This window comes from Microtus ochrogaster, chromosome 16, assembly GCF_000317375.1.
Source record: "Microtus ochrogaster isolate Prairie Vole_2 chromosome 16, MicOch1.0, whole genome shotgun sequence".
Classification (NCBI taxonomy): Eukaryota; Metazoa; Chordata; class Mammalia; order Rodentia; family Cricetidae; genus Microtus; species Microtus ochrogaster.
Window position 1 is genome coordinate 30440613 of NC_022018.1, and position 24802 is coordinate 30465414.

General features: G+C 43.1%; 5 protein-coding genes across 5 annotated transcripts; 4 read left to right on the forward strand and 1 right to left on the reverse strand.

Moving 5' to 3' along the window:
* Positions 1 to 113: 113 nt before the first annotated feature.
* On the forward strand, positions 114 to 509 carry LOC102000997 (histone H2B type 1-B-like). The gene has a single exon (XM_005354947.2). It carries the CDS (start codon positions 120 to 122, stop codon positions 498 to 500), a length of 381 nt encoding a protein of 126 aa, XP_005355004.1. The 5' UTR covers positions 114 to 119; the 3' UTR covers positions 501 to 509.
* Positions 510 to 3812: 3303 nt separating this feature from the next.
* Positions 3813 to 4205, forward strand: LOC113456815 (histone H2A type 1-E). The gene has a single exon (XM_026782954.1). The coding sequence runs from the start codon at positions 3813 to 3815 to the stop codon at positions 4203 to 4205; it is 393 nt and encodes a 130-aa protein (XP_026638755.1).
* A 944-nt stretch (positions 4206 to 5149) lies between these two features.
* LOC113456817 (histone H3-like) lies at positions 5150 to 10331 on the forward strand. Its single transcript, XM_026782956.1, has 3 exons — positions 5150 to 5478; positions 9221 to 9234; positions 9991 to 10331. Exons 1-3 carry the CDS (start codon positions 5150 to 5152, stop codon positions 10302 to 10304), a joined length of 657 nt encoding a protein of 218 aa, XP_026638757.1. The 3' UTR covers positions 10305 to 10331.
* Positions 10332 to 18948: 8617 nt separating this feature from the next.
* LOC102002373 (histone H3.1) lies at positions 18949 to 19398 on the reverse strand. Its single transcript, XM_005354952.2, has one exon. The coding sequence runs from the start codon at positions 19390 to 19392 to the stop codon at positions 18982 to 18984; it is 411 nt and encodes a 136-aa protein (XP_005355009.1). The 5' UTR covers positions 19393 to 19398; the 3' UTR covers positions 18949 to 18981.
* Positions 19399 to 20735: 1337 nt separating this feature from the next.
* On the forward strand, positions 20736 to 21397 carry LOC102002935 (histone H1.1). The gene has a single exon (XM_005354954.3). It carries the CDS (start codon positions 20753 to 20755, stop codon positions 21395 to 21397), a length of 645 nt encoding a protein of 214 aa, XP_005355011.1. The 5' UTR covers positions 20736 to 20752.
* The last annotated feature ends 3405 nt before the right edge of the window (positions 21398 to 24802 follow it).

The following is a 24802-nucleotide window of genomic DNA, read 5'->3' on the forward strand; positions in this document are numbered from 1 at the left end:
TTATCCAATCAGAGTTAGTACTTTTACGGCTTCATTTGAATTTCAAGACTATAAATAAAACCATCCTGACCTGATTCTTGTTTTTTCTATTCTAGGAATTTGTACTACGTTTGTAAAGGATGCCTGAACCCTCCAAGTCAGCTCCAGCTCCTAAGAAGGGCTCCAAGAAAGCCATCACAAAAGCTCAAAAGAAGGACGGCAAGAAGCGCAAGCGCAGCCGCAAGGAGAGCTACTCTGTGTACGTGTACAAGGTGCTGAAGCAGGTCCACCCCGACACCGGCATCTCCTCCAAGGCCATGGGCATCATGAACTCGTTCGTCAACGACATCTTCGAGCGCATCGCGGACGAGGCCTCGCGCCTGGCGCATTACAAAAAGCGCTCGACCATCACGTCCCGGGAGATCCAGACGGCCGTGCGCCTGCTGCTGCCCGGGGAGCTGGCCAAGCACGCCGTGTCCGAGGGCACCAAGGCCGTTACCAAGTACACCAGCTCCAAGTGAGCGCACCGACCTCACCCTTAACCCAAAGGCTCTTTTCAGAGCCACTCACTCTATCAAAACAAGAGTTGTAATTGCTGTCTTTGTACTTAAATTCCCTTTAATGTAAAACAACGAAGTTGGGTGTTTTCCCCAAATTTAGTGTACAAACTTAACTTTTTTAGTGTAGTTACCTTAGATGTTTACTTCCTACTTCTCCATTTTCTGTTCTGTTGTGAGTTTATTGTAAACAGCCGCTAAGTGCTTCCGTTGAGTAAGCGTTTTTACGGTTTTAAAGAGTTTAGGTTCCTAGTGTAATGTTAGATTTCAGCCAATTGAGCCCTCCGAAATCCTGAGTTTTTTTACATTCAGGGTTGGATATTGCTGGTGGTTGGAACTCTCAGGAGTTAAACATCAGTAACCACTTAGCTTTGCTGAGAAGGACCATATTGACAACTGCACTCCCAAGTCTTTCAGAGTAATTTCTAGAAACTGGTAAAGGCTTTGTTAAAGAATTTAGAAGTGTCCTGAGCCCTTGGACTTAGGGGAGGGAGGAAGACTGGACGGAGCCTAGTGAGGTAAAAGGCCTATCGAATAGAAAAAAAAAAACGTTTTTTTTTCCCCCACTGGCTTTGAGAATATGACAAATTTTGGAAAATAAGGTCTGTAAAGAAACAGGAGTCAAGCTGGATGGTAGTTGGTGCAAGCCTTAAATCCCAGCACTAGGGAGGCAGAGACAGGCGGATCTCTGTGAGTTAAGGCCAGCCTGGTCTACAGAGCTACAAAGACTCTCCACCCCACAAAGAAAAAAGAAACTGATGGCAGAAAGCCCAGAGACTGTTCATTATTCAATGTGGCAAAATACATAACCAAGAGGCAGGGAATATCCTATTCTGGCTTAATTGCAGGATGGAGGATGGAGGTTTCTCAGTTCTGCCTTCAGCATCTTTCAACAAAATTTTGAATTAAATTATGAAATTGAAATCACTATGTAGCTGAGGTTGACATGAAACTTTTGATCTTGCTTCTACCTTCCAAGTGCTTGGATTAGCTGGGATTATAGAAATGTGCCATTACTCCCTGTACATATTAGTCTGAGGTTGAAATCCAGGACTTGATGCATGCTATGTGAGCATTCTTTTCACCCAGTTACAGACGAAAGCCATGATGGTGTTGGTTCATATTTGCTAGTTTTTTGTCTTAAATTATGTGTGAATCAGGTTTTAAATTTTAAGTTTCTGAAACCATGGCACCTACTTAAAATACTCACCACTAGCAAGAGTCTCAAATATAGACGTGGTAGGCAAACTGAGACAGCTTCTTAAACCATAAAAATACATTTTGACACTTCTCTATGCACTTTATGGGGAATATTGGAGGTGGGATTTGTGGGTTCTGTGACGAACATAGGGTATCTCCATACCTATTCCCTAGCTGCTCTCCAAAAGTTCTATAAAAATTGTTTCCAGTTCGCAGCTGTTAACACAGAATCTAACCTTTTTTTGGTTTTTCGAGACAAGGTTTCTCATTCCTGGAACTGGTTGTTATAAACAATTCATTCTTATAACATTTCTTTTAGTGTGATTGCATTATTTATATCTCCTTCATTTTTCTTTCTCATTGACTAAAATAACCCATGCCTCTCAAAATTCAGTGTCATCAAATAATTTTGAAAATACCAGGTCAACCCATAGGGGATTTCTTAAACCACGCCCCATCTTAGTCATCTAAATACACAAGCTACAAAAGAAGCTCAATTTTGATGAGTCCCTCTGTAAACCTGAAGCAGGGATATATTACCACAAGAAAGACTGCATGGTAAGACCAGACATTGGTATGTATTGTCCATTTAATACACTTGAACACATCCATATCGATCCTTTCAAAAGAGATGTGTTCTTTCTCACCTTACACTCCCATGATCTACAGTGAAAACATCACAGAACCACCTAGACTACACTGTATTTTGGAGCAGGAATTTTTCTTTCCTGTGAAGCTTACAGACAGCTAATTTATATATGTTTTCTTCTGTTCATTCACTTGTAAATATATTTCATCGGCTTTCTTTATCAGCCCATAAGTCATGGGATGTTTTCCAGCCCTTGCACTCTGAAGCAGGATATGCACAAGTAGAAAAATGCAGGATAATGGGAATTTTGGAAGAGCTTAAAATGCATTGAGTTCTAGTCAAAAAAACAGGAACACGAGAATAATGGAATTATCTTGGCAGAAAGATGGACAAGGCTTTTCTGGGGAGCAGAGGAGTTCTTGGTACCACACAGCCTTGCATGTTCTTTTGGATCAGTGACTATGTATGTCCTCTTTGTTCTCAGTCTCCACGTGTCTATCACTTTAGCGATAAGTGACCCACTATAAGAAAACCTACACGATATATTTATGTCTACATATTTACGTGCCTAATTATCTACCTATCATCTATCTACCTATCTATCTACTTAAGTACACACACATACACACACACACACACACACACACACACACACACACACACACAGAGGCACACATATTTTTTTTTCTTTTTTGAGATTTGTGCAGGTAAAACAAAGCCTGGCATAGAATCTCAAAATGTGTACTCAACCTGTTATGCGGCGCCCATCAGAGATAACCAGTCAGACACAATTTATAGCCAATTGAATTATTTATTCCTCAGTCCTGAGCATTTAGAGTAACAGGCTATTAAAGGCAAACCCCACATACTGGGGTCTCACTCTGCAAATCTAGAGAGAGATTTTCAGCAGCTAGTAGTTCAACAGAAGTTATCTGGGGCATCTTGACCTCTGGTTCCTAGAATGCATCTGGGTAATTTTTAATGGGATCCTACCAGGAAATGAGATTCAAATTGAACCTAAAATGTCCTTAGCACAAACACGAAATGCAGGAAGCTCTGCACCGTCCTGCCTTGTCACAAAAACCGTAATTCTTTGTGACTCAGAACAACTCAGAAACAACGCCTCCTGTGTATTTGAGAACTTTTAATACAAAAGCTAGAAAGAAAATGTCATTTAGTTATTTGCATTTAAGCAAAGGTTGGGAAAAAGTCAGAAGAGCTCTTGACTCTTAATGATGAGGACCAGAGTTCAACTACTAGAACTCTTTTTTCCTTTTAAAGTAGAAATTTAAAGAAAATGGAGTAGACAAAAGTGCCATATGCAAATTAGGAAGTCAAATTCTTAGTTTCTATTGGATTTTATTTCTTAACCAATGAGAGTAAGGCAGTCAGAATCCTTCCAGCTAGTATAAATACTTCACATTTCCAATTCAAGCGGTATACCGGTATTTTCTTCTCTCACTACTTTCTATAACTTATCTGTTGCTATGTCTGGACGCGGCAAACAGGGCGGAAAGGCTCGCGCCAAGGCCAAGACCCGCTCCTCCCGGGCCGGCCTGCAGTTCCCCGTGGGCCGCGTGCACCGCCTCCTCCGCAAGGGCAACTACGCGGAGAGGGTGGGCGCCGGCGCCCCGGTGTACCTGGCGGCCGTGCTGGAGTACCTGACGGCCGAGATCCTGGAGCTGGCAGGCAACGCGGCCCGCGACAACAAGAAGACGCGCATCATCCCGCGCCACCTGCAGCTGGCCATCCGCAACGACGAGGAGCTCAACAAGCTGCTGGGCCGCGTGACGATCGCGCAGGGCGGCGTCCTGCCCAACATCCAGGCGGTGCTGCTGCCCAAGAAGACCGAGAGCCACCACAAGGCCAAGGGAAAATAAGTTGTTTACCTGTCTCCTCTTGGACTGTCCTGATTGAATCACCTCAAAACAAAGGCTCTTTTCAGAGCCACCCACATTTTTCCAAAAATGAGCTGCCACCTCCTATTGAGTTTTCTAGTACAGTGTGTGGTTATTGTGGAAGGCATATGATTACCACATGAAATTCCAATCCTTGCTTTGTAACAGTTTTCGCAGTGTTAGTCTTACTATAGTCTTTCTATAAGTACTTTTGGAGATGCGTTTCTCCCAACTTGGTCTAGAACCAAGGTTGACAACCCGTTCTTATTCATCAACACTAAATAACCAGTAGCACCCTAGTATTTACCGATTGATTATTATCCCGCATTAAAGCACGCTTTACAGTTTGCATTGTTTCCAGTTCGTTTTTGCTGACACGACTTGCTTCCTTGAGACTCCTATCGGGCATTCAAGTATTTGCAAGTAATTAATAGTACTCAATACTAAATTATTACAGCACCTCTCGTCAATCCCACTAAACCTTATTAGATGAAATTCCTGGTTACCGAGTTGAATATTTTCAGCCTGATCCTACTGAATGTACAGATTACGTAGCAAAATTTTTTTTTTTTTTTGGTTTTTCGAGACAGGGTTTCTGGCTTTGGAGCCTGTCCTGGAACTAGCTCTGTAGACCGTAGCAAAATTTCTATCCATAGCAGTTATTATAACGAAAGTGTAAAAACGGAAGCAAAGATGGACGAGGGGCGGATGCGCCCTGTGACGGAAGGGGTGGAGAGAGGGCAGGTTCATTCAAAGACCCGAAAGCGTGTGTTTTAATCAGGATTTAGGAGCAGAGACCGGCCAATCCCGGAAAAGCGCGGGATCGTTTGAATGTTCTTGTGTCCAATAGGGGATAGCCTGATTGTATAAAAGATGGACAGCGTACGTTAAGTTATATAGTATTTCTACTCTCTTTTGGTTCACTCATGGCTCGCACAAAGCAGACCGCTCGCAAGTCCACCGGCGGCAAGGCCCCGCGCAAGCAGCTGGCCACCAAGGCCGCCCGCAAGAGCGCCCCGGCCACCGGCGGCGTGAAGAAGCCCCACCGCTACCGGCCCGGCACCGTGGCGCTGCGCGAGATCCGGCGCTACCAGAAGTCGACCGAGCTGCTGATCCGCAAGCTGCCGTTCCAGCGTCTGGTGCGCGAGATCGCGCAGGACTTCAAGACCGACTTGCGCTTCCAGAGCTCGGCCGTCATGGCTCTGCAGGAGGCCAGCGAGGCCTACCTGGTGGGTCTGTTTGAGGACACCAACCTGTGCGCCATCCACGCCAAGCGCGTCACCATCATGCCCAAGGACATCCAGCTGGCCCGCCGCATCCGTGGGGAGAGGGCGTAAACTCTTGGTCAGTGTAAAGTTGAACCCAAAGGCTCTTTTCAGAGCCACCCACGTTTTCTGTAAAACAGCTGTGATTCAAAACTAATACTTGTTTATGCATTTTTCTTTTTTCTATCATACCTGATAGGTTCTAGTAAAACTTAATATATTATCCTTTATAACCCTTTCTATCTAGATCAACTTTATATTACACTGCTTAAACTGGCTAAAGAAGTACACCAGTCTATTTGTCTTAACCATGTACTGTGAGTAGGTTCTTGGGTACTCAGTGTTTTGTACTGATGAAACCCTTTTTATTAGCTACAGATGCTCCTCTTTAGACTTTTCCACTAGGTTTCTTACACCTAATAAAAATTTGCCAAGATCTAACTTAATTGGGTGATTTCCTTGAATGCACTTTCTACGACGTTAAATATGAAACCACTGCTTTTGCATACTATTTTGTATGTAAGGATTGACTGGGCCCTAGGGGTTCAGGCATGTACTCCCTGCTACTCCATAGGCTGAGGTGGCAGGATCACAATTTTAAAGTTTGCTTGCATTACAGAATGACCTCAAAGATAACCTTGGTAATTTATTAGGACCCTGTCTCAAAATCAGAACGTGCTGAGGTAGAGGTCAAAGGGAGCCAACACTTTCCTAGCCAGTGTGAAGCCCTAGATTCAATTCCCAGTAAACAAAGAAGAAAGTAAAGGTGTATTCGAGGTGTTTCATTTTTTTCTAGAGGCTTTTAAGACAGCTCTACCTGGCAACTGCCTGTCATTCACAGGTGTCTTAAGGTGATGGGGTCCCTTGAAGGTCTATCATTTCAATATTTTGATTTTTAGCTGTACTGGCTTTGGATGTCCCCTGCTTAAGTTTATTTTTTACATATTTTCTGAATCTATAAGAAACTAGTAATCCCAGCACTCGGGAGGCAGAGGCAGGCGGATCTCTGTGAGTTCGAGGCCAACCTGGTCTACAAGAGCTAGTTCCAGGAAAGGAACCAAAAGCTACAGAGAAACCCTGCCTCGAAAATCAAAAAAAAAAAGAAAAAAGAAAGAAACTAGTGTTTTCAGCGTAGGTCCTGACAGGCGAGCCCTTCCTGTTTTTCTGTAATAAGATAGTCTTACATTATCCTGACTCCACAGCCCCTCCTAAAACCAAGGGTAAAAAAAATGGATTCTGGATTCATTCTTCATTTACTTGAGGCTTTAATAGAATTTCACAATGAGAGCATGAGAGAGCAAGTGAGCGGGCAGGTTCCTTTAAAGGGTACACTCCAGGGCCCTGGCACTATAAACGCAGCCACTCGTATGGGAAGCTCTCGCAGACTCACATTCTGTCCTTGGTGTCTGTTGTGCCATCTGAAAATGAGATCAGCACCATCTATCCTCCATGATTGTGACGGGGTATATTTGAATGCCTGGTTTCAGTCTTTCTGAACTGTCTATTCTTTTTCTTTATAGTTTAAATTTTTTAAAAAAATCCCAAACTAGCTTCTTAAATTACTTTTTACTTGGCATCACTCAATTGCATAAAGTCTGCTCAGTTTTTGAATAAAATGGTACCATGTACTTAAAAATCAACAATGGAAGAAATTCAAGGTCTTTTAAGTTTGCTTTGTTTCTTTGTTTCAGGAAGGGGAATAAGTATTGCTAATAGTTCCCTATTCTCTGCCTAAAACAGGAGAAAAGAAATAGTGTTCAGCAGAAGGCTATGGATGAGATCATTGTGTACCAAACTGTAAGGCACTAAAGGCTAAGTGAATTTCAAATTGTGATTAAACATTGCTTAGCTTTCTTTAGCTTATTTACTCTCCCACAGTTGTCTGTGCTCAACTTTGAATAAAAACGCTTTATTTTTGTCATTTCTTCTGGTCGTCATTTGTGTATTGTGACTTGTTGCCTTGTCCCATAAATGATCTAAAATATATTTTTGCCAAATTCATTCTCGGGCTCAGATGGAGATCCTGACAGTAAAGCCTTACTTACCTTTATCCATATAAAATTGGACAGCCTGTATTAGAAACACTAGATAGTGGTTGTTCTACAAACTTCAGGAAGCATCTGTTCTCCAGGTACCACAGAGTGGTATTAGGCACAGGATGAAATTATAGCTACTGTTCTTTTTGTTGTTGTTGTTGTTGTTTGAGACAGGGTTTCTCTGTAGCTTTGGAGCCTGTCCTGGAACTAGTTCTTGTAGACCAGGTTGGCCTTGAACTCACAGAGAGAGATCCACTTGCCTCTGCCTCCCGAGTACTGGGATTAAAGACGTGTGCACCACCGCCCGGCTAGTGTTCTTGAAGACAATAGTTTGTGTGAAAGTTTAAGCTCTTAAAGAAAAGGAAGATCTTATGTTCCAGACACACTCTTTAAACTGAACAGTACAGTCATATACAGTGACACAAGCCTGTAACCCAGCTCTGGGAGAATCAGACCAGAGGCTTGCAAATCCCATTCCTGGCTGTATTGTGTTCCATGCAATATTTTCTGGAAAAAAGGAGAAGGGGGAGGAAGAAGGAGACAGAGAAGGGAATGGGGGCGGGGATAAAATAGAAAATGGAAAGACTAGCCAGGCGTTGGTGGCGCACACCTTTAATCCTAGCACTCCGGAGGCAGAGGCAGGCGGATCTCTGTGAGTTCGAGACCAGCCTGGTCTACAGAGCTAGTTCCAGGACAGGCTCCAAAGCCGCAGAGAAACCCTGTCTCGAAAAACCAAAAAAAAAAAAAAAAAGACTAGAAGGACAGAAGTTAACAGTAGGCCATCCAGCCTTGACCAGAAGCAACTTCCTGAGTAAGAAGTGTCTCAGAAAAATCAAGCATGCAGGAAAAAGTGAGTGGAAATTCATGAACTTGAACCACACAGCATCTTGGCTTGGAAAAGCTGGGATATGAATGCCAACACACCAGAGGATAAAAGACAAAAAGAACTTTTCAATTTTTAAAACTCCATCCCTGAAATACAAACCAGGATCTGACATTGTCTTATACTTTACCATCCGCGGTGATTAAAAGCAGTGCCAGACACTACTGCAATGAAACCCATCACACAGGTTTGTTTCAGCTTCCACTTTCACATCGCTGGCCATCACTGAAGTTAGGACAGGAATTTACTCAGTGCAGAAACCTGGAACCAAGAGCTGCTGCAGAGACCACAGAGGGGTAATGCTTACTGACTTGCTTCCCATGGCTTACTTTCTTAGTGAACACAGGACCACCAGCCCAGAGATGGTACCTCCCACAATGAATCCCTAATTAAGAAAATGTCCTACAGGCTTCCCCAGCCTGACCTTATGGAGGCATTTTCTCAACTGAGGCTTCCTCTTCCAGGATGACTCCAGCTTGTGTCAAGTTGGCATGAAAGTAACCAGCACAAATATTAACAAGTAAACATATTTAAACAGTACTTCTTTGAAATAATCACATTTTAACTTGTTACCCAATCCAATTCCCACAAAATACTGGTAGCATTATCAGATGAGTTGTTTGGGTAAACGGGAGAAAGGGAAAACTACCAGTGAATCTGTCAATTCATCCCTTTGAATGAAGAATACACTATAGGTTTGGCGAATCACACCTCCATCCTCTTGAAGTCCTGCTTAGGACTGCAAATTAAATTAAGAGAATAGAAACACCAAGCATTTAACAGTTTTACTGCTCTTATTCAAAACAGTAGTAGGGCAGTGGTGGAGGGTGTCTTTAATCCCAGCATTTGGGAGGCAGAGGCAGGCGGATCAAAGCTAACCTGGTATACAAAGTGAGTTCCAGGACTATAAGGGCTACACAGAGAAACTCTGTCTCCAAAACCAAGCAAACAAGCAAGCAAGCAAGCAATCAAGCAAAAATCCAAAACAGCAGAATCAACTACATACAGAATCAGGCAAAGGAACAAATGCAACGATTTGACAAAGCAAAGGGGCTTCAGCTACACTAAGGTATTTTAACAAGGTTTACTGGCACTGATTCTGCCTCAGTTCCTCCTAGTAATAAAAAGGTTTTATTTTGTTCTTTTACTATGTTTCACATCAAAATTTTCACTTTCAAGAAACAATAATAATGTGTTTTTTTGCCACTAGGTGTGTGTGTGTGTGTTTGAGTGTAATGCTTTGAGCATACATGATTTAGAGTAGTATATGTTTTAACACCTTCAAGTACTGGGCCATAAATGCGTGATTCTTTGTTAGAAAATACACACAAAAATATAACTTAGATTAAAATAGTGGTATAGTGCAAGCTGGGTGCAAGTTGGGGAAACCTGCCTGAAGAAAGGCAGCATTCCTTGTGTTCCACTCCTTGATCTCCGCCCTGCCGGGGCGGAGCAAAAGGTGCCTTGGCAGCCTTTTGGTCCCCGCCCACTTGTGGTTCTCAACCAGGTCCGACAGGAGCCTATAATAAGCCACGTACAGCTTTTGCTTTTCGCTTGTTCTTTGGGTTTTCAAAAACTACTAGCTATGTCTGGTCGCGGCAAAGGCGGGAAAGGCCTGGGCAAAGGCGGCGCCAAGCGCCACCGCAAGGTCCTGCGCGACAACATCCAGGGCATCACCAAGCCCGCCATCCGCCGCCTGGCCCGGCGCGGAGGAGTCAAGCGCATCTCCGGCCTCATCTACGAGGAGACCCGCGGGGTGCTGAAGGTGTTCCTGGAGAACGTGATCCGCGACGCGGTCACCTACACGGAGCACGCCAAGCGCAAGACCGTCACGGCCATGGACGTGGTCTACGCGCTCAAGCGCCAGGGCCGCACCCTCTACGGCTTCGGAGGTTAAGCTGTTGCCGCCTTTTCTCCACTGTCGCAAAAGGCCCTTTTCAGGGCCACCCACTTGGTCTTTAAAAAGCTGTGCATTTCGTGTAGTATCGTGGTTGTCGTATGCCTAATTTATGCTTCCTGTTTCTTGTATATATGTAGGCTCAGGGTTCTCTAACTTGCATTAAACAGCGCTTTTGTACTAGCTGTGACCCGTTATGCGGGAATCTTCACCCCTTGCCCCAGATATTTATGCTAAATGATACTAAGGTTTCTTTAAAGGATCCTGCACAATTATGTATTCAGTCCTCTACGAAATTCACAGCGGCTATTTGGATGTTGTCATGAGAAATGCTAACCTTGAAGGAGCTCTCGGGAATCCCAAGAAGATGGGCTTATAGCTTAGTCTCTTAAGCAGCAATAACTGTCCTTATTAAAGAGACTTGTAATTCAATTATCGAAAGTAAAGCAGGGTTAGTAAACTAAAAGGCTGTTTTCATTCTCAGTGGGTTCAAGGTCACGTTGGACAGCCTTAAAAATCCTATATTGGAGATAAATAGGTTTTAAAGCCTTTCACCACCAGGGCCTAATTTCAATCACCCATTACCACTACCTGAAGAAAGAACTTTAGGGTGGTGCCCAAACTGAAATAGCATCCATGTTAGAATCCATTCAACTGGTGGGGAAATCACTTAAGAAACAGGACACAGAGAAGCCCTGTCTGGAAATAAAACCGAGAGGAGAGGAAAGAAAACCAACAGGCTCCAGTGATCCTGGAGGTCTTAGACAGAATTAAGAGTAAAATTTGAGGTGTAGAGGAAACCTTAGGTCCCATCAACATACAGTCTGGTGGTAGTTTGTTTCTCTGTTTGGGTTTTGTTTGTTTTGGGGTGTGTGTGTGTGTGTGTGTGTGTGTGTGTGTGTGTGTGTGTGTGTGTATTGTAGAAAAATCAGTGGATTTGACTACTAGAAGATAGAATGGAAATATTGGTACAAATAGTACTGACATTTATGTGATGTTTTCCTTGGCCACCCCTTTCCAAGCAGTGCATTTAAATAAACACTGACATAAAATCTATGTAGTTTCTATGGGTAATGCAGAGATAATAGAAAATATAATGTATGCATACAGGTTGCTTGCTTATGCCACTATGCCACCATATACAGGGCTGCAACATCTTCATACAGTCTTTGAATGCCCGCCCCATGAGTTTTGACAGTAGACTAAATAGCAAAACTAAATGAGATTAATAATGTAAAACATAGTGTAATGCAACATTATCTGTAAAGTGAACAGGTAGAGACAAGGGCAGTTTCAGCAGAAGAAACAACCTATAATCTATATCCACTGTCACCCAGCACTCCAGAAACAGATGGAGAAGGACCTCAGATCTGAGGCCAGCCTGTGCTCTGTGGTACGTGGAGAGATTCAGAAATGAGAGAGATTGTATTACGTGTATTGTATATTCTTTCTTCGTTCTTACACCTTTTTATCATTCCTGGAGCTACATCTTTGTCAACTAATGTGTTCTGTAAAATACTTTATGTTTAAAAGAACTCCATGCCAGGTTCATCCCGTAGCAGCGCCAAAATTGATAAGAGTGGCAGCTTCTGGTCATTTCTCAACACACTAGCAGGATTATCATTTTTAAAGATATTAAATCTACTCTCTGCCCAGAATACTGAACTACCACCGTACTGGTCACAATGTATAGTTCTCAGGCTGGGCAGTGGTGGCGCACGCCTTTAATCCCAGCACTCTGAGGCAGAGGCGGGCGTCTGTGAGTTTGAGGCCAGCCTGGTCTAGAAGAGCTAGTTCTAGGACAGGCACCAAAAACTTCAGAGAAACCCTGTCTCGAAAATAAATAAATATAAAAATAAAAGATTTTCCAAACCTCAGGTTGTCAAAAAACAACAACAAAAACAAACAAACAAACAAAAAACCCACAGTTCTCACTTCAAATAGAGTACGAGATAGTTTACTTGGGAGCTCAATAGCAGTGACCATGGACCAGGAATAGAGGTTTAAGTTACCCCCAACTCTATGTTCCTGTGTAGAAGCAGTTTCATGAAAGTTTTATACTTACAAAGGAAGGTCATTAATTAAGGCACTTTTTTGAATATATTGGTGGAAACATTAGGTAGGCAGTCACAGCGAAGGAGCGAAACCTCTTCTACTGGCCTCATATGATGTCTGATGACTATACCCTTTACGTTGTTGGTACGTACAAGCCAGACTTAATACATTTCCAGAAGTTTTTATCTGTTAAATTATAGGATTAGGCGTACAAAGCACAGAAATTGGCAATAACTATTCAGGGAGGTAAAGACTGACCCAAATAAATTGTAATTGAATTTTGAATACACAACATTCCGTCTGCTCAACGTCATTGAAGGTCAAATCACTGTCAGGCTTTGAGGGTACAGCATCTTTCCAGGAACTGTCATTCACACAGTCCCTAATTCAATACCTAACTCTTTAAGAGTGACCATATAGGGGTTTTATTTAATGTAATATGTATAACAATATTCTTAGTATGTGTATGTAGGTAGGTGTGTAGGTATGTCCTCCTTCTCTAGGACATAATGCCTTGACAGTGAGGACTTCATTGTGTCCTCATGACTATAGCATCTAGAACAACACGGCTATCTCACAATTTGTCTATTTTATGCTTTCTTTTGTCATTTATTTTAAAGTTATTTTTATTTTATTGTATGGAGGTTTTGTCTGCATTATGTCTGGGTGCCCAGAGTACGGAAAAGGGTGTTGGATTTCCTGGGATTGCAGTTATAGGATATTGTTGCAGCACAATTAATAAAAACCCAAAACAGATACCGGGGTACAACCTGAAGATCAGAAAAGAAAAACAGCCAACCGCGGGCTCTTATCTCGACCTCAGTCTGAAATGGCGATCCTGCCTCCTTGAATCAATCCTCAGAATGAGACTGTGAGAGCTGTCTCCTCCCATCTGTATTCCTCTCTAGTGCTGGGATTAAAGGCATGCACCACTACTGCCCGGTTTCTATGGCAAACGAGTGTGGCCACACCACTGGGATTAAAGGTGTGTGCCACCTCTGCCTGGTCTGTAAGGCTGACCAGGGCGGCTGTTTTACTCTCTGATCTTCAGGTAACCTTTATTTATTAAACTACAAATGAAATTTCACTGGATTTCCCCTTTTTGTCTAAAATAAAATTGTTAAAATAAAATAAAAGGGGCTATAGCTAATATAAGAAAAATATATACAATAAGTACAATGACTATATATAATATATACAGGCAATAAATACATCAACAATGTCTAGTCCATTTGCATTTGACAAATTCAGAGAAAATACTCCATAGCTATCCTATCTTAGTGACTCCAAAGTCTTGTACCTAATTTACTTTTTATCATAACTTGCTTTCTGTGTCAGATAAATAAGGAAAACTATAACTATCCAGTCTTCAACCCCTTCAGAGATCCAAGAAGGAAATAATAATAACTGATAAGAAGGAAGTGTGAGCAAGCAACTTCCAAACATATGTGAGAGATGACAGAAACAGTTGGCTGCCTGGACAGTCGCCCACAGTTCCTCTACAACGTTGGGGCATCTATCTTCAGTCTACAGGCGACTCTTCTGAGAAGCAGGATGTTCTGAAGGGCTGTCCCTTCTTGTCTTGACATTGGGCAGTCACTTTCTTTTGTGTTCTGCTTGCCCAATTAGGAAGTCATACAGTCAGCAGTCAAGGCAGGGGCATTTTCTTGCCCACTGGTTTACTTTTGCCACAAAGAAAGTAAGCTCCATGTGGAGCTGCTTCGATGTCCATTATCTTCTCTGAAGCAGATTGGTGCTGCCAGCAGCAAGCATGTCTCATTGTGATGGAAAGAAAAAAGAGCCTATGTTATTAGAACATCTTAAATGCCATATTCTGTAGACCTCTGAAGTGTTTGAAGATGGCCTGTCTAAAAATATATGTTTGACCTTGAAAACATTCCTAATGTGCCTACAAGTTCAATTGTAATAGGTGACTTAATTACTAACCTGAATTTCCTTATTATCCTAAACAGTTGGTAATAATAACTTTCAAAGACTAGACATTTACAACACATTGTTAAAAGAGCTGTATAGGTACAATACCTTGAACAAGATTAGAAATGTATATACAGTATGTTTTAACAAAATTAATCTCCAATTTGTATCAATATACAAAATTTGTATGCAATATACAAGAGTCCAATCTAATGTGAAACATTTAAAACTAGTAGTTGCTTTTTAAAAGTAGATTCAATAATCTACCTTTTTATCCTATCCAATCTATGCCTCCCCCCTTTTTTTCTTTTCTTTTCAAAAAAAGAACTTAGAATCTAATTTCCTTTGTTTACCTTTTTTCCTGGCCATTACCAATAACTTGTAGCCACCCTCCCCTCCAAACAATGACAAATATCCATAATCCATTGAATGACCCAAAACCAACCACCCCCACCCTCTTGGGAACATGGGCATCGTATTCTTAAATTTACTTCCTGCTGTCTGTGGGCGAGGGTATCTTTAGGGGATCCTGAAAAGAAACATGTGGGTTAATTGTCAAGTCCTGGGAAGTGTAGCTGTACCATTTTTTTTTTTTTTTTGGCCTGTCTATGTGTAATAGGGAAGTGCAAAGCTTGTTTCAAATCCCGGCTAGAGCAGTCTATGAGGCTGGATCATCTCAGTTAACCACCTCGAAATTATTCTAAGCTGTTTGTAGTCCAAAACTATTAGTTGAATGGCATCATATGAACCAAGTGGAATTGTTGTGGAGCCCCATCTTCTTCCTAGAGACTTCAGAAATCATTGTAGGAAAATTTATCATTGTGGAAATTTATCATTGTGGAAAACTTAAACATTATTCATATCAAAAGGGAAAGTTTGAATTTCGATAGACATATATTCAAAGAAAGGTACCATAGAGAAAAAAATAGGTATGGCGAGAAGTAGAATTTTTGAAAGTAGAAGTTTGATAACCTTAGTCCCAGTCAGCTTTGATTTTTAAGTGAGTCGGGATAACCATTATATTGAGAAGTAAGGAGGTATATATGCTTAGGTAGTGAAATTTTACCCTGCAGAGAATATCGGTACCATAAATCAGATTCTTCTTTGCTTGGTGATTCTTTCTGGATAGCTATCTTTTCTTAGGATAGCTGCCTTATCTTAGGCATTTAGATGTCCAGGATCTCTTGACTTTTTGAAGATGGGTCTTTTCTATTTTCTTGAAAAGACAAGAACAGAACCCTGACCCAACCCTTGTGAGATTTCCTTACAACTTGTAGGATTGTCACCTTGTGCATTGAATGAACTAATATTATTTCTCTTTATCAAGAGATTTCTCCTTTTCAAACTGAATCTTGATTAATTTTGATGATATCCATGAAATATTTCATTTATATTTCAATAAATAAAGGTTGCCTGAAGATCAGAGAGTAAAACAGCCGCCCTGGTCAGCCTTACAGACCAGGCAGAGGTGGCACACACCTTTAATCCCAGTGGTGTGGCCACACTCGTTTGCCATAGAAACCGCCTTTAATCCCAGCACTAGAGAGGAATACAGATGGGAGGAGACAGCTCTCACAGTCTCATTCTGAGGATTGATTCCTGGAGGCAGGATCACCATTTCAGACTCAGGTCGAGATAAGAGCCCATGGTTGGCTTTTCTGATCTTCAGGTTGAACCCCAATATCTGTCTCTGGGTTTTTATTAATCATGCTACAAAGTGTAAGACACCATGTGGGAGTTGGCAATCGAATGTAGGTTCCCTGGAAGAGCAGCAAACGATCCATCTTAACCACCGATGCATCTCTCTCAACCATCTTTCCAGTACTTTTTGTCATTTAAAAATTACATTTTAAATTTTATTTTATAATCATGTGTGCCTGCACAAACACACATGCATGTGCACGCGTTAGCTAGTGTGCATATATCAAAGCACAATTGTGGATGTCAAGAGGATAATTTAGAATTGGGCCTACCACGTAGGCCCAGGAGTTTGAAACCAGGTCTTCAGGCTTGGCAGCAACTTTACCCGATGAATCACATCATTGATTTCTTTTGTATTGATATATATCAGGTTAGCCTGGACCTTGTAGCCCAGCCTCACCTTAAATCTGTGAGAGGTTTCTGGCCTCAGTAGAGGTAGATACCACCAAGGAGAATATTTGCCTATTGGGAACGCTTTGGAAAAAGGTCAGGCTTGCCTTATATGATCTCTCATATAGAGAGCTGCATCTACAGACTACACTTACTGATTGCTCATGACAGTTCAGTCACTGGCCTCGAGGAGCAGCTGGCACATATAATATCAAACAGCTCCTGGGGAATTCAGATAGAAGGAAGAAAGTGATCAACCACTCTCAAAACGCATTATTGTTCCTGCCTGGCCTATGCCTGAAAGCTCCCAGGATACCTACGGATTCTCATTAGTTTAAAATGAGGCTATGCTGAATATTTCACGGTTGGTTAACAAGAATGGCAAATCAGGGAAAGTCAGACATAGCTAACAGTGACAGGCTGAAGTTCAAATCTGCCCCTTTTAAAAGTGATGCCTAAAATAAAAACCAATAGAAAGAGAAATAAAGAACAAAAACAAGAAATAAGAGACAAAAAACTGCTGCCAATCTGGTGAGGAGGTAACCAACAGCAATTCTACCATTTGGGAAGCTAGGCCAGCCCATGAAGAGAAACAAAGTACTGTGAATTCACATCCCATTCAGTTGGGTTGAGACTTAAACCCCTTGAACCCCAAACTGTAGCAGTTACTTCCCAAACTGCCTCTAAAAAATAGCCGAAATACAGGAAACCATTTAAAAAAACACACCTGTCTTTACCAAAACTAAGACCTGAAATGAAAGCTGTTGTACTTACAAACCCTACTTGACCCAGTTTCCAGTTAAACTAAAAATGATGTAATCGTGTTTCGATCACTCAGTCTAGTTTTTCTCAAGTTGTTTGGCTGCCCAGGCTTGATTGGGCCATACTTAAAGAAAACGGTGGAGGTCTCACCGTCCAATTCACTGAACGTGTACAAAGACAAATAAACCAAAGCGTACTTACAACCGGTTCTCTGCGATCCGTACAATGCACATGGCATCGCTCAGCATTACAACGCCTTTTCGAGTAGATGGGCGGCCCTGAGAAGGGCCTTTGGTTATGAGAAAATAAACCACCAAGCTTTGAGGACCAAGTCGGTGGGGCCCTGAAAAGGGCCTTTTGCACAGTAGAGGAAAAGGCAGCAACAGCTTAACCTCCGAAGCCATAGAGGGTGCGGCCCTGGCGCTTGAGCGCGTAGACCACGTCCATGGCCGTGACGGTCTTGCGCTTGGCGTGCTCCGTGTAGGTGACCGCGTCGCGGATCACGTTCTCCAGGAACACCTTCAGCACCCCGCGGGTCTCCTCGTAGATGAGGCCGGAGATGCGCTTGACTCCTCCGCGCCGGGCCAAGCGGCGGATGGCGGGCTTGGTGATGCCCTGGATATTGTCGCGCAGGACCTTGCGGTGGCGCTTGGCGCCGCCTTTGCCCAGGCCTTTCCCGCCTTTGCCACGACCAGACATAGTGACAAAAGAAGAAAGAGAAAGAAGTACGTGATACCTGAGAGCGGGTCCTTATATAGCTGCTTCGCCTTAGTTCCCACCCCGACAGAACGAAAGCTCCCGCCGGCGGGAAAGTGACGTCACAAATTTGCCCTTTGAACCCCGCCCAACAGAGCCGAAAGCCCGCCAAACCGGTGGCGGGAAAAGTGACGCCACAAATCCCGCCTTTATGTCTTGGCGATTCCAAATGAGAGCCCGCCGGCGGGAAAAGTGTGGTACAGACACCGCCTTTAACCATTGCCCAACAGCGCTGAAAGCCCGCCAAGCCGGTGGCGGGAAAGTGACGCTACAAAACCCGCCTTTCTGCCTTGCCCGTGCAAAATGAAAGCCCGCCGGCGGGAAAAGTGATCAGACACTGCCCTTGAACATTGCCTCAAATTCCAAGTGGTATCATAACATCAAAGCAAAACTTTTTTTAAAACACAAGGTTCGTAGAACTTACTAATTATCAGAATTGAGCATTGAGGGGTAGAACCTAGAGTTGGCACACCTTTTATGTAACACCAGATTTTGTGTTACACCCTCGGTACAGTTCGCGCGCCACTGTACCGAACGCGAGTCGGGCAAGGGCCTGGAGATTGAAAAGAACAGAGACCAGGGTCATTCGAAAGAACAGCCGAATGCCCTTTATTCAGCCTTTGGGAAGTCCTTATCTACCTGACTGCAGCACAAGGATTTCCGCCCAGGCAGGTGGGAAATTACCATATTAACAATGGAGTGGGGGGATTCCCCTGCAGCTAACCACCAGGCGGGGCAGGCATAGCACAGAAACACACAGGAAGTTTAGTTGATCATAAACTGTCCCCATGAATGCACCACAGGAATAAAGGAGACCAGGGCCCTACACTTTTATTCCAGTTTTTCAGGTGGCAGGACCTAAACAGATTGGTTAGTAAAATTCAATTCGCAAATGCTACGGCTAAGAGAACGTTTTAAGATATTTCAGATTTAAATGGGGAAACTGGCTTAGCAGTTTTAGATGTTTTTTGACCTATCAGGACGGTCATAGGAACGTAAATATTATCTCACAGCCATTTTACTTGAAATTGTGGGTGGCTCTGAAAAGAGCCTTTGGTTGAGATTAAGACGTTAACAATTATGCCCTCTCCCCGCGGATGCGGCGGGCCAGCTGGATGTCCTTGGGCATGATGGTGACGCGCTTGGCGTGAATAGCGCACAGGTTGGTGTCCTCAAACAGACCCACCAGGTAGGCCTCGCAGGCCTCCTGCAGCGCCATGACGGCCGAGCTCTGGAAGCGCAGGTCGGTCTTGAAGTCCTGAGCGATCTCGCGCACCAGACGCTGGAACGGCAGCTTGCGGATCAGCAGCTCGGTCGACTTCTGGTAGCGCCGGATCTCGCGTAGCGCCACGGTGCCGGGCCGGTAGCGGTGGGGCTTCTTCACGCCGCCGGTGGCCGGGGCGCTCTTGCGGGCGGCCTTGGTGGCCAGCTGCTTGCGCGGGGCCTTGCCGCCGGTGGACTTGCGAGCGGTCTGCTTTGTGCGAGCCATAACAGACTACGTACAATGGCCAAAGACTTGACACACGGCAAAGAGGCGCTCAGGACTACTATTTATAGTATACAAAGCATACTGATTGGATGAAAATACTGTTTACCGGTGACGTTTAAGACTCTGATTGGTTTACTTTTAAAAACTGCAATTGCACAGTTTCCCTGACAAAGGTTTGCCGCTGCCCTTTTCTTGTATGTGTGCGTTTTTTAAGGGAAATGAAGTATAATTTCGGTGACTGTTAGCTTCTCCACCACCTCTGTTGACCAATACATGGTCGTTTGATCTTGCTGGCCTTAAGGAATCGAGAATAAACTTGATTTGTTGAAATGTTCAATTAGAGATGCTTATGCGCTGGGTGATGGTCGTCCAGAGTCTACCTTTTGATTGGTTTACTACGTCTTCCTTACTAGCCAGTAAAAAGTCAGATCTTCAATCCTTCATTTGCGTGCGGCATCTCCATCTCGCCACAAGCTACAGTATAAACAACGGAGTGGAACGTAGAAATAAGAATACAAAAATCTGACTCAAGTTATTCTGCGTAGTTTTACCTTTATATAGCTGAGTTTGTTTAAAAGCTTTGCATTCTTGTATTTAAAACCAACTCTTGGCCACAAATCACTCCATGCATGTGAACATTATTTTTTAATAAACAGTAGTAGAACTGGTCATACAGTAGGCTAAGATTATTTAGTATTTTATAAAAGAGAAAGTGTATAATCCTTCCCAAAGCTATTTCGACTTGCATGTGCCGAGATGAGAAGTCATGTCATGGCTTTGCTCTCGAGCTTTCTCAGATTTGTAGGGGACAGTCCAAACACCTGTTATTAGCACTGTTGATTGGAAATGTGAAATCCCTACAGCAAGCTGATGCTTCTTAAAAGCCCTAAAACACTTTCTTAAAATATAAAAACTAATGTCACATAGTTCTTACCTACAGCTCATCAAGATCTGCAGCCTGATTTTCTGATACTCTACTATGGAAGCCAACCCTGAGTTCTGGAAACCATCTCTGACACCTCAACTGTCCAACAGTTTGGGTTTTGATTGGCTAATTTGCAGACGCCCTTCACCGTTTGAGCTACCTTTTGATAGACATCTACCGTCTGGAGGTGCCCCTACTGTGCTTTAATTCCCGCCTCAAGCAGCCTTCTAGCGAGGTTTGGGGGCAACTCTAGGTGCTGTGATCTTGCAGGTGCGCCGGGGCCCGAGGGGGCGGGGCTTCCACGGGTCAAGGGGCGGGCGCTAGCGTGCACCAATCACAGCGCGGCCCTGCTCTATAAATACGCCGAGCGGGGGCTTCGTCTTTCTACTTCTTTTCTTCGTTTTGGCAGTAGCTGTGCTATCATCTACAGCTATCATGTCCGAGACTCCGCCTGTTGCTCAGGCAGCCGCCGCCGCTGCTCCCGAGAAGCCTGCAGCTGCAAAGAAGACCAAGAAGCCCGCCAAGACTGCAGCAGCTAAGAAGAAGCCCGCTGGCCCCTCGGTGTCCGAGCTCATCGTGCAGGCGGTCTCCACCTCCAAGGAGCGCAGCGGCGTGTCCCTGGCCGCGCTCAAGAAGGCGCTGGCGGCCGCCGGCTACGATGTGGAGAAGAACAACAGCCGCATCAAGCTGGGGCTCAAGAGCCTGGTGAACAAGGGCACCCTGGTGCAGACCAAGGGCACCGGTGCTGCTGGGTCCTTCAAGATCAACAAGAAGGCGGAGGCCAAGTCTAGCACCACCAAGGTGTCCGTGAAGTCGAAGACGTCGGCGGCTTCTAAGAAACCCAAGAAGACTGCCGGGGCCGCAGCCAAGAAAACCGTGAAGACCCCGAAGAAGCCCAAGAAGCCTGCCGTCAAGAAGCCTTCCAAAAGTCCAAAGAAGCCGAAGGTGGTGAAGGCCAAGAAAGTGGCCAAGAGCCCTGCCAAGGCGAAGGCCGTGAAACCCAAGGCTGCCAAGGCGAAGGTGACAAAGCCGAAGACCGCAGCAGCTAAGCCCAAGAAGGCTGCACCTAAGAAAAAGTGAACAGACATCGGTTGGAGGCTTCTTCAGTAACCCAACGGCTCTTTTCAGAGCCACCTACATATCTTAAAAGAGCTTGGCACTCACTTTCTGGTACAAACTAGGTTACTTGTTTAGAGTTAAAGTTGTACACCTGGTCGCCTTAGGCAGCTGAGGGCTTTTCCCCACAGAATAGGTAGATCGGAGCTTGTTTGCCCTACCTGACCTGACTTATACCCAGTGAGAATAATCACGTTCCCCTTTCCAGGTAAGTCTTGGCCCTTCATGAGACGCAGCAGTGCTCTAAAGTGCGTGGTGTGAGATGTGCTGAGGACATGGCATGGTCAGAAGAATTTTGTAAGTCCAGTGGGGTGGGTGATATGAAGGGAGCAATACTTAGGCTATATATTTCGAGGCATCTATAGCCCTGGCTGCATTGTAACCCATCACTGCCACCCAAGTGCCAGGATTAAACGCTTGTGTCACCACCTCCTGGTGGTACTAAAGCCCTTAGAGTTGTTCCATCTCCCAAGAACTGGAAGCTGTTACAGACACTACTTTTGGAGATTTTGATACCCACTGGTGCTCTTGAATTGATTCTCCTCACTCCCGAGTACTAGGGTTACTCCCAACCCATATCCCCCTACTCAAATCTTTTACTGGACTCCCCTATTCAATCCTGTGAGTTCAGTTTTTTAAAGAATTATTGGTGTCTGGAGGTTGGGGAACAGTTTAAAATTGGTCCTCTTTCTCAATTTGGGTCCAGGGGATTAGCTCAAGTGATCAGGCTTGGGGCAAGTGCCTTTTACTTACCCTGAGCCATCTTTCTGGCCCTGAATGTAGTTGGGTTTTTTGTTTCTTTTAATACATTTAGTCATAAACAATAATGATTGATTCCTCTTTCACTTAAGGGTCAATTTACTTCAAAGTGATATATGCACATTTAGACATCGTGTTTTCCTTTAACAAAACTTTAGATAACCAGTTAGTCAAGACACAGGCCTCTTATCTCAAGCACATGGGAAGTTGAAGCTAAAGAATACTGAATTAAGACCAGCCTAGGCAGCACAGTCAGAGGCTGTTCTAACACAAGTTCAGGGAAGATTTTGTTGGGTTTTGTTTGCAACCAAAAATAAGTTGTTTTTTATATTTAATAAAAAGTCTCACACCAAGTATTGTACACTAACCATTTGCTAATCTGTTGGTTAGCACTAAACTGATCATGATGCAACAAACAGGACTTCATACTGCTAAATATAAAGTATGTTTGACATTTTTAGTAAATGACTTATTCTAAGGACAGCTCAACTTCCAGAAGTGTGTCAGTTTCCGCTTCCCCTTCTCAGTGTGAGCTCATTAACTTCTACAGCGTTTAAAGGATGTAGAATAATTTCCATTATTTTAATTCAAAATTTCTTGGCTATTAGCATCTATTTTCTTTGTTGGCTACTTTAGTACTCCTGGGAATTGCTTGTTTCTATATCTTGCTCATTGTTTCAGAGTGCTCTGTTTTCTTGTTCCATTATGAGTTTGTTTTAGACACATATTTATTTTTATGCACTGCACATAATGTGTGCAATCAGAGTACACATGATTAGGAGCCACCTTGTGGATGTGGGGAACAAACCACCAAGGGTTTGTTCTCTGCAAAAACAAGTATTCTTAAGCCATTGAGCAATCTCTCCCCTTGCCTCTATTATATTTTTTTAACATAGTAGAGAAATGAATTTTTTTTTACCATCAACATTGCACAGTGTTTTAACTTTGATCTTTTATTCTCTTTATTTTCTGTGTGGCATATTTATTTTCATCTGTGATATATTAAAGTTTTGAATATTATAAATGTTTTGATGTGTTAAACATGCATATGTCTTTAATGGGTTTTGGTTTCAAGTCGATTCAGAAATTACACCCAAGTGCCTGAATTATTTGTGTGGTCTCTTAGATTTGGAGAGTGTTGCTTTTTAAAACATTTTAGGCTCAGCTAGACCTGATGTACTAGTGTCCTTGAGAGGCTGAGGCAAGGTGATCCCAAGTTCATGTACTGCTTGGACTACAGAGTGAGGTTTTTGAGACCATCATAAGCAAATTAGCAAGACCCTGACCCAAAATAAAATGTTGAAAGGGGTGAGGGCTGGGAGAAAAAAAAAGGCTTAGCAGGTAGCCCAGTGGTAGAACATTTAGTACTGCCAGAAGAAAAGAAAAATTAGTTTCTTATCCATAAATACTATATTTAATGTTGTTTTAGTCAGCTGTTCCAAAAGCATTTCTTAGACAATCCATTCATTTCCTTCACTGGGCTAACATTCAGTCTTATTTCTAAACTTCTTATGTAAGAGGATCTAGGATCTATTTTTGCATCTACTGTTCTCCATATAAACTAGGTACCTTTTAAATTTTTTTATTTCTATTTATAGCCATAGTTCTACTGTGACTGGAACATTTCTCATGGCCTTTTGTTACCTCTTACTGTGGAAGCATATTGGTAATAAATAAATCCACCTTTTAAAAATTCCTCAATATGACTTTCATACATTTGGTGGGGGTGGGAGCTCGAGACAGGGTTTCGCTGTGTAACAGCCTTGGCCTCCCAAGGGTGGGGACTAAAGGCAGCGGTACCACCTTTAGTACCACCGCCCCGCTGAATTCCACGCATTCTTTGTGCTGCTTTTGTTACAAAACTCCAAAGTATTGATTTTAGCATTTTAATTTCTGGTTTTAGTTTATATTGTATTGGATGTTTGTTAGCATATTTCTTATTAATTTTTTAGCGTAAGTATTTTAAGTAGTTCCCTTTCATTCTCATTTGACTTAATTGTTTAGTAGTTGATAGCTTTTCTTTATATAGTGATATGATGTCAATATTTTTAGCACTCTCTTAACATGGTGTGACTGAAAGACTTAAACGTAGAAGTACGAAACTTGTTTCTCCAAGACGGATGTTTCTGAGAGAGAAGCAGGGGGAAGTGATGGAGTTGAGCGGGGGCAAATCAGTTCTGAGAGTCTGCAGCCTGCGAAATTACCAAGTAGAAGACAGACTCAGCAGCTGACTCAGAAGCTGCCGGTAGGCTAATGGGAGTCAGTTCCTTAGCTCTGCTGTGCTGAAACATTTCATGGCCTTGGTAACAGTTTGTGGGAGGATGAAGTGATAAATTTGAGTCTTTGTGTTTTTAAAACTAGGAAATTGGGTCAGGCCACCAAGAGAGTGACTGTGGTTGTGTGTGTGTATACATATGTATGTATGTATGTAATGTATGTATGTATATGTATATATGTGTGTATATATATGTATGTATATGCATGTGTATATATATGTGTATATATATGAAAGAAGCCAGGCGGTGGTGGAGAACACCTTCAATCCCAGTACCTGGGAGGCAGAGGCAGGTGGCTCTCTGTGAGTTCAAGACCAGTCTGGTCTACAAGAGC

Coding starts and splice junctions, on each gene's coding strand:
- LOC102000997 (XM_005354947.2), top strand. CDS start 120: ATGCCTGAACCCTCCAAGTCAGCTCCAGCTCCTAAGAAGGGCTCCAAG.
- LOC113456815 (XM_026782954.1), top strand. CDS start 3,813: ATGTCTGGACGCGGCAAACAGGGCGGAAAGGCTCGCGCCAAGGCCAAG.
- LOC113456817 (XM_026782956.1), top strand. CDS start 5,150: ATGGCTCGCACAAAGCAGACCGCTCGCAAGTCCACCGGCGGCAAGGCC.
- LOC102002373 (XM_005354952.2), bottom strand. CDS start 19,392: ATGGCTCGCACAAAGCAGACCGCTCGCAAGTCCACCGGCGGCAAGGCC.
- LOC102002935 (XM_005354954.3), top strand. CDS start 20,753: ATGTCCGAGACTCCGCCTGTTGCTCAGGCAGCCGCCGCCGCTGCTCCC.